The sequence below is a fragment of the Tiliqua scincoides genome, chromosome 8, assembly GCF_035046505.1.
Source record: "Tiliqua scincoides isolate rTilSci1 chromosome 8, rTilSci1.hap2, whole genome shotgun sequence".
Taxonomy (NCBI): Eukaryota; Metazoa; Chordata; class Lepidosauria; order Squamata; family Scincidae; genus Tiliqua; species Tiliqua scincoides.
In genome coordinates this window covers 32547563-32556972 of record NC_089828.1, presented here as the reverse complement: position 1 = coordinate 32556972, position 9410 = coordinate 32547563, and the positions used below count along the sequence as shown (strand labels likewise).

General features: G+C 49.0%; 1 protein-coding gene across 1 annotated transcript in view; it reads left to right on the top strand.

Moving 5' to 3' along the window:
* Positions 1-1214: 1214 nt before the first annotated feature.
* The window catches only part of GRIN3B (glutamate ionotropic receptor NMDA type subunit 3B), a 30880-nt gene continuing 22684 nt past the window's right edge, over positions 1215-9410 (top strand). The window contains exon 1 of the mRNA XM_066635618.1: positions 1215-1682. Within this exon, the coding sequence (XP_066491715.1) occupies positions 1215-1682 (468 nt within the window). The remainder of the gene's footprint in view (positions 1683-9410) is intronic.

Sequence of the window (9410 nt, the reverse complement as noted above, 5' to 3'; positions counted from 1 at the left end):
TGAGCTTGCACAGACCTATCATGACATGACAGACTTTTCCTCTAGAAATTTGTCCAATCCCCTTTTAAAGGCATCCAGGCCAGGTACCATCACCACATTATGCGGCAAGGAGTTCCACAGACTAACTACATGCTGGGTAAAGAAATAATTTCTTTTGTCTGTCCTAATTCTCTGGACACTCAATTTTAGCAGATGTCCCCTGGTTCTAGTGTTGTGTGAGAGGTAAAAGAACACCCCCCATTCACTATCTCTGATACCACATCCTGTGGCAAGGGGTTCCACAGATTATGCTGGGTAAAGAAATGTTTGGTATGTCCTAACTTTCCAGATGCTCAATCAGTGGATGTCCCCTGGTTCTGGTGGTGTGTGAGAGGGAAAAGAACACTCCCCTATCCACTATCTCTGACACCACTCCCTGTGGCAAGGAGTTCCACAGACTAAAGACATAGGTGAAGAAATATTTTCTTCTAACTCTAACACATAGGTGAAGAAATATTTTCTTCTAACTCTCCAACTTTAGTGGATGTCTCCTCGTCCTGGTGTGGAGTAAGAGGGAAAAGCGAACCCCTCTTTCCATGCCCTGCATCATTTTGTATGTCACAGTCATAGGCGCCTGGCAGCCCAATCCTATGCATGTCTACTCAGAAGTAAGTGCCATTCGAGTCCATGGTGCTTACTGCCAGGAAAGTGTGGTTAGGATTGGGCTCTTAGGATGTGGCTTCAGAACGAGGGCTCTCGAATTGGTTCCCCCGTCGTTGTTTGCAGGGGACCTCTGCACAGGCTCAGGAACCCGCGCGCGTCTCCCCATCGGGCGGGAGCCGAGCCCTGCCCGGGTGCACCTCCTCTGCTCCGGGCCGTCCCGGACCGCTCCGCCCTCTGCACACGCTCAGAGGCTGCATCTGCCGGAACGGGAGCCCCTCCGCCCTCGCCCGACCAGCCGGAGCGGGGACACTTGTGACTCCTTCTCGGGGCGGAGGGTCTCCGGGCCGGTGACGTCAGCGCGCGGCAGCCTCCAGCCTGCCCAGAGAGAGCGGGCGCGAGGAGAGCTGCTCGGGCGCTCCTGCCGCCGCTCCGGCGCCGCTGCCGCCCATGGGCGCCCCCCGCCCGCGCGCAGCCCGGCGCCCGCCCGCCTAGCGCCCCTCCGCGCGCCTGCCCTGTCCGGGCGCGGCGGGGCGGGCGCCGAAACTTTTCCCGCCGCCGCCGCCGCCTGCTCTATGGAGTTGCGCCGGGCGCTGCGCGGCTGCCTGGGGCTGGCCTGCAGCCTCCTGCTGCTGCCGCCGCTGCCGGCGCCGGGCGGGGCGCACCCGCAGCCCTGCCACATCCTGGCGCGCATCGGGCACACCGTGCGCCTGGGCGCGCTCCTGCCCCGCGGCGCCGGGGCGCAGAGCCGGGTGCGCAGCGCCCTCGCCCGCGCCGGCCGCGCCGCCGCCGCCGCCGCCGCCCTGCCCTACAACCTCAGCCTGGAGGTGCTGCCCGGCGCGCCCCGGCACCGCGACCCGGCCTCGCTGGCCCGCTGGCTGTGCCAGGCGCTGGTCGCGCAGGGGGTGGCCGCCGTGCTCGCCTTCCCCGGCAGCCGCCGCGAGCTGCTGCAGCTCGACGCCGCCGCCGCCTTCCTCGAGATCCCCTTCGTCAGCGTGGTGGAGCAGGACGCCGCCGAGCCGCCCATGCCCTTCCGCACGCGGGTGAGTGAGCCTCCGGCTGCGGGCGCAGTCTACCTCCGGGGCAGCGGGGCTGAGGGCGGCTGCAGTGGGAGTGAGCCCCACGGACTCTAATGGCATGCGCTTCTGAGTGGACGGGCATAGGATTGGGCTGCACTCCTGTCCGCGCTGACCTGGGAGTGAGCCCCATAGACTAGAATGAGACTTCTGCGTAGACAGCCCTAGGGTAGGGTTCTGAGATCTATCCACACTCACCTGGGAGTGAGCCCCATTGACTATAATGAGATTTACTTCTGAGTAGACAGGCATAGGATTGGGTGCTAAGGCTGCAATCATATCCACTCTTACTTGGGAGGAAGCCCATTGACTACAATGAGACTTCTGAGTAGACAGGCATAGGGTGGGGCCCTGAGACTGCAATCCTATCCACACTTACCTGGGAGTGAATCCCATTGACCATAATGAGACTTCTGAGTAGACAGGCATAGGATTGGGCTCTGAGGATGTAATCCTATCCACTCTTACCTGGGATTAAACCTATGGACTCTAATGAGATTTCTGAGTAAACAGGTTTAGGATTGGGCTAGAAGGCTGAAATCCTATCCACACTTACCTGGGAGAGAGCCCTATTGACTATAATGAGACTTACTTCTGAGTAGACAGGTGTAGGATTGGGCACATATTCCCCTGATCTTCCATGACCAACAACAGTCTACCTCCAAGGTGACACAGCAAGAGTTGACTGTTACTATGCAGGGTTATTAGTAATACCCTTTCACTTCCATGCTTAGGAGCAGTCTACCTCTTAGTGGTAGCTACTTGGGGCAAATAACAGAGGAAGACTGTTTCTCAGGATAAGGACTGACCAATTAGTGCACATTATTATCTTCCATGTTTGAAGGCTGGCTGGCCCCAATGTGCTGGGGAGAAACAAGAGGGAAGGACTTTGGCCACGTACAAAAATAAAACATATTTGTGATTCAGGGCAGTTTATGTCTGAAAATTGAAGAGAAAAAGCAAGTTGTTAATAATCATTTATTAATGCTTATTAATGCTTATTAATGCTTATTATTATTATTATTATTATTATTATTATTATTATTATTATTATTATTATTATTATTATTATTATTATTTAATACCTACCAATTCTATGTTCTGGGCAGACTGGTAACAGAGAATGTCCTGCATGTGGGATTCTCAGAGAGGCATCTGGCTGGCTGCTGTTGAAAACAGAATGCTGGATTAGATTATTCTTTGGTCTGATTCAGAAGAGATGTTCTTATTTTAAATGGAGCATCAGAGGCAGTCTGCCTCTGAAGACCAGCTACTGGAGGCCAACAATGGGAGAGAGCTTCTAACCTTCCTTCCCATTGGGGCATCAGGTTGGCCACTGTATGGGTCAGGATGGCGACTAGAAGGATTTTGGGGCTGACCCAGCAGGGCTGTTCTTTTCTCATACAATCTTCAGTTCCTGACTAGTCCACACAACATGTTTAGTTGGGGGAGAACACCACAACATGTTTATTTGGTGGGGAGCAACAACAACACCTGTAGGACTTCAGCCCCCCCCAGCATCTGTTTTCATCTATAACCGTCTTCTAGTGTAAAATGGGAAACTTCAACAAGATGATCCCTTTCCCTACAGTACTAACAACTGCTGACAGCCTTGCACATTAGACCAAAGAGCTTGCCCTGTGAGATGATTAAGCGGCTTCTTCTTGGCAGGCTCAGAGCCCCAGAATCTCTTTGCTTTGTACACATTAATCACTGCAGGGCTTGAAGACTTGGGGAAGGTTGGAATCCAAGACTCAAAAGTCTCTCTGCTGTGTTGAGCTGGGATCTAGTGGTCCATTGCTATTTGGAGCTGGTCCATGCTAGATTTTTGTAGCCCGCTTCTATTTAAGGCTGCTCCATGCTGAGATCTAGCCATCTCTTGCTCCTGGGAGCTCATCTAGAGGACTCATCTGGGGACTTATGTAGTGGCCACTTATGTAGTGGCCAGGCCAGGCCACTGCTGCAGTCTTATGGCCCTCTGCCACCAGGGAACATATCCATGCCAGGATCTTGTAGCCATCTGCCATCTTGCATTGCTTGGGCTGGAGGATGTGGTAGCCCCATGGGAAGGAAGGGTATTTTTTATGCCAGGAGATCTATTTCCTTTCTATATTACCATACCAATACTTAGATTAAACTCCACCCCTATCTGGCCAATGGGTTCTGTGCCGAGATTGGGCAAGCCTCATGCCAGAATCCAATTTGGGGCAATGAGGACTAGCTGTTTGTTTCTTTGAGTTGGTCTGTCCTGAGTCTGGGCTCTCCATTCCCACCCAGGTGTTATTCCAAGATGAATTTGGTAGGTAAGAAAGGAGGCCTTTATGAGTCCAGAAATAATGTGCTCAGATCCTAACACCCCTTCATGAATGGGGGAGCAGAGAAGGGAGAGTCAAGATTTTTAGAAACCCAATGTGCACATAAGGGCTTTGGGTTGTGGGGGGAAGCGTAGAGAAGGAAGAAATCCTAGGGCAGAACCTGTGAGTGTGTGTGTGTGTGAGAGAGAGAGATGCTTTTTGTCCTTTTGTCCTGCTGGTTGTATAACCCCTCCACCCCTGCTTCTTCCACATATCCTGCAGACCAGAAGGTAAAAATACTGACTGTTTTGTAAGGCTGGAGGGGGCTTGGAAGGGGGAGAGTTGCTGATCTATATGTACCAGAGCATCCCAAATCTATACCCATCTATTGGCAGAACTGGATGTGTGTGCATTTTGGAGGATGATTTGGAGCCTGGGGAGATCAGGTGGGAATAGAGATGCACGCATCACTCCCCTCCTCCTTTTTTTCTGTTTTTCAAGTCTAATTCTGACTAAAAAATATACAGCCACTGGCAGTGTTGAGGAATCTCTCTCTCAAATTCCATAGATAAATGTATTCAAGGTCATGGCAGATTTTGGGGGTGTTTGCATGTGTAGTTTTACTCAAACCATCCTTTCAATCAAGGGCTGAGGCATCAGCAATCTTGGAGAATCCCTTCCTTGTCCTAAACATACCTTTGCTGCCTGCAGCCTCTTTCACCTGTAGGCAATTTATATTTCACTCACTCACAATCTTGACAACAACCAATTCCCTCCCTGCTGGCAGGCAAAAAGGCTCGATTTTAACAGAGTTTGTAAAAAAAAAAAGAAAATGAGCCAAACGAAACCCTATTTGAAAGTCACTCTTCTGGGTCCCAAACTACCTATCAAATACTTGTGTTCTTTAATCTGATACATTTGAAGATTGGATGTGGTTATCATTTAGTGGTTAGGGGAAAACACTCTGTGCGTGCTCAGGGAAGTGTATCCCTTTTTCATTTCACAACTTCTAGAGCTTAAGACTTGGCTCTGGAAAACATTCAGGGGCTGAATCTTATATTCTGGCCAAAGCTCTCAATTTAAGACCTTGTGAGAACTAACATATATTTGCCTTGGACCTAAGATGTCTTAAAATACAGCTGACTCCTTAATGCTGGGGTGTATGTGTGGCTGTGTGAATGTCCTCACATGTGCATTAAACTAAATAAATCTAAACCTCAAAACATGCACCAAATGCCACCACTTGACCGAAATAATACGAAATGGTCATCTTAAAGAGTGTTCCTGAGCATCTACAGAGTACTTTGCTTTGGCCTGCACAGTGAATGGGCTTCTAGCACCTGATGTTGTAGCTTTGTGGAAGCTAAGCGGGTGGTGTGTGCCTTGAGGGGAGACCAAGGGGAATGTGCTGAAAGGCACTCTGAGTTTTGTGCCTGTGAAGGAGCAGAGAATCAATGTAAAATTGCTGCAGAAATGTAGTACTAGAATGGCTTGAAACAACTGCAGTGGAATTTCCCAATTCAATTGGGCCCCCTGGATTTCTGCAGTCCCAGGCAGCTGCTTGCACCACCTATTGAAATGTGCCAATCCTAGTGCCAATCATTTCTGATGATAGCATGGACAAACTCCCCAGAATGGAAGCAATCCATGGCAGGCTGTTCTCTGAGTTACACCCATGAATCTCACAGACTCTCTCCAAGTCTACTCCTGGACTGCCAGGCGTCCAGGTCTGATAAGATTGATTGACAACTGACTCAGCACTAACACAAGAAAGGGCTTTGTTGCTCCGTGTGTGGAACTCTCTGCCACAAGATGTGGCAATGGGTTACTAGGTCAGATGACTTTCCAAGGCAATTGGACACATTCATGGAGGTAGAGAGCTGCTGGCTGTATAGAACTTCCAATCTACCTCTGATTACCAGTTACTGGGAGGCGGGGAATAGGAGAGGCAAGGGCTGTCTCCTGCTCCTGTGTTTCTCTAAGGCAACTCCACAGTCACTCTTGAGAAACAGAGTGCTTGACTCATAGCCCAGCCCCAGGCATGTCTACTTAGAGGTAAGACCCACTAAGTTCAATGGGATCTACTCCCAGGTAAGTGTGTGCAGGATTGCAGTGAACTTTTGATCCAATCCAGCAAAGCTCTACAAGTGTTCCCCTGGCTTCCTGAAAAAGTTCTAGCAAATCTCTGTGAACTCAGCCTTGGAATGAAATCCTAATCATTAATCAAAATACGTGGCAATTAGAGGCTGAAAGCGATTTATGGACCGAGATCATCTCCGCAGTCTCAGCAACAATCCTGTAAGGTAGACCTGATTGTATTGACCCCACTTAGTAGATGGAGCTTAGCAGAGGCTGCCTCGGTAAGTTCATGGCCAAGGCAAGTTTTGGATTGGAAGCAGGAGGGCTTCCAGATTCCTAACACTTAGTCTTTTTGCTCCATGGCTACACCATACCAGCTCCTGTTGAACCACGAGGATAGTTCTTCTGAGCATTTGCAGAGTACCTTTCCTCACCAATCTGTAGCCGCAGTCTGCTCCCACATGTCTGATGTCACAAGTGGAAGTCAGTGGCTAGGACAGCCAGCTAGGATGAAGCCCCAGAATCTCTTGCTGTCTCTCTCAGATGTCAACCAGCTGCAGAGGTTAATTTCTTGTAGAAGGGACTTAATTCGGACAAAATGACCAGTGGAAGAATAGTGCCCAGCCCTTCCCTGTTTCGGCTTCTGGGATGTTGATGCTGCAATCCTATTCCCACTTTCCTGGGAGTCTTGTTGGCATCCTTCAGTCTCGGAAGACTATGGTATCGCACTCTGAATAGTGTTCTGAAACAGAGTGTCCTCTCCAGTGCACGAAGCCTGGGTAAAGTAGATATGGAGGATAGACTGTTTCCCATGCAGCAAATCCCCCCCTCCACGTCGCTGAAATGGTCCAATGGAAAGGCAGAAGCCAATATGGTTGGTTCCAGCGACGTCGCAGGAGTTGCCAGAACGTGACTGTGTTCAGCCATGAACTGCCTCAGGGACTCCGGCTCCGGATTTTGCCTCGAGGTTGACTCCTGAAACCTTTTCCATAACTGGATGTAGCCACAAGGCAGTGGAGGTTTGGAATCAGAGTTTTCCTTCTCTCAGATGAGCTGCCTTCCCAGGCTAACGAGTCCCATCTACCCAGTGGCTGTTCAGTCGCCTCTTACAACAAGTACAGCCAAACTGAGGGCCTATTCTTATCCCCAGCCCTCCTGGGAGTAAGCCCCATTGAACACAATGGGACACAATGAGATTTACTTCTGAGTAGACATGCATAGGCTGTAACAGAACTCTGCAACCTTGTGGATGCTGGGGTGGGGATCAGCCTTAAATAACTGCCAATGACTTAAGGCCACCCACCCTTTGAGTCATGCAACTGCAGTGTATTCAGGACTAGGACTGTTGAAATAGTGTAAGTTTTTTTCAAATTCCAAAATGGTGGCATTTTAAATACTTGCAAAGCTGGGGCACAAGAAATCATTTGAAGATCTTGGGAGACCCAAGCTACTGTAGAATCATACCTGTAGCAAAAGATCCAAGGTACTGGTGAATGGGTAAGTGGTTGTTAAAACTGTTATCTGAGAGCAGTGGTCTTCAACCTTTTTCGTGCCACAACCCCAATCAATTAATCATCCATCCATCAATTAAGTAAATAATGAGACTGGGGACCCACCACAGATCCCACCCCCCTCCTTGAACCCAATCCCTCTACTCCCATCGTGGATGTACATAATCATGTAAAATCATATTTTTATGGACTGAGTTCTTTTTTATTGTTTGCTGTTGACTTCTCATGATATTTTTAGGTTGCATATTGTTTTTAGGTAATTTTAATGTTTATATTTCTAGAACCAATTATAAGCTGCTTTGAATACCCACTTGGGAGATAAAGTGGGATATAAATAAATAAATAAAATAAGTGAGAGTAAAGCTTGAGCCATTTTTGTTTCTGTAAGAGGCGAGCTTTGAAAGGTTGCCGCAACCCCCCTGAAATGAGACTTCGTGACCACCTTGGGGGTCCCCTTGGGGTCATGACCCACAGATTGAAGAACACTGTCTTAGACTGATGTAAGCTGCTTTTGAGGACTTGATGGTCAGAAATTGGGATGCAAATCTAAGAAAAAAGATTTAGACAGCTGGTGTAGCACATGAGCTAAGACTGAAATATTCAATTCTTTTAACTCAGAGGTGTCAAACTCATTTCATACAGTGGGTTGAACAGCATTCATGATGCCTGCTGAGGGTCAAAAGTGATGTAATTAGACAAGAAGTGATGTCATTAAACAGGTCATAACCAGAAAGAAGGACTTTTTCTCACTTATGAATTCATTAGCTGCAAATGACAGAAGAGAAAATCAGGGTTTTGACTCTCACCCCTGCTGTGGAGTCACTGGATGCTCAAATTATGGGGGGAAAAGGTAGGGGGTCCTTAATGAAATCCGCAAGCCCAACCCTCTAATTTCCCCAATTTTACCCAAACCAGTGGTTCCCAAACTTTTTAGCACCAGGACTCACTTTTTAAAATGACACTCTTTCAGGACTCACCCAGGTTTATCAGCCTTTACAGAAGGAGATCTAGAAAGAGATATTTATTTATTTACTTATTTATAAGTAATGTTAACCAGAAAAAGATCCTCAAACATTTATCTCCCTATATTTATACATGCTTGCAAACTGCAAACGTTTTCCAAACTCACAAAGAGAGTCTGGTCCAACAAGAAGCTGGTGGAACATACCAAGATCCAGGTCTACAGAGCTTTCGTCCTGAGTACACTTCTGTACTGCAGCAAGTCATGGACTCTTCGCTCACAACAGGAGAGGAAACTGAACACTTTCCACATGCGCTGCCTCCGACGCATCCTCGTCATCACCTGGCAGGTCAAAGTTCCAAACAACACAGTCCTGGAACGAGCTGGAATCCCTAGCATGTATGCACTGCTGAAACAGAAACGCCTGTGTTGGCTCGGTCATGTCGTGAGAATGGATGATGGCCGGATCCCAAAAGATCTCCTCTATGGAGAACTCGTGCAAGGAAAGCGCCCTACAGGTAGACCACAGCTGCGATACAAGGTCATCTGCAAGAGGGATCTGAAGGCCTTAGGAGTGAACCTCTACAGGTGGGAAACCCTGGCCTCTGAGCGGCCCGCTTGGAGGCAGGCTGTGCAGCATGGCCTTTCCCAGTTTGAAGAGACACTTGGCCAACAGTCTGAGGCAAAGAAGGAAGGCCCACAGCCAGGGAGACAGACCAGGGACAGACTGCACTTGCTCCCGGTGTGGAAGGGATTGTCACTCCCGAATCTGCCTTTTCAGCCACACTAGACGCTGTGCCAGAACCACCATCCAGAGCGCGATACCATAGTCTTCCGAGACTGAAGGTTG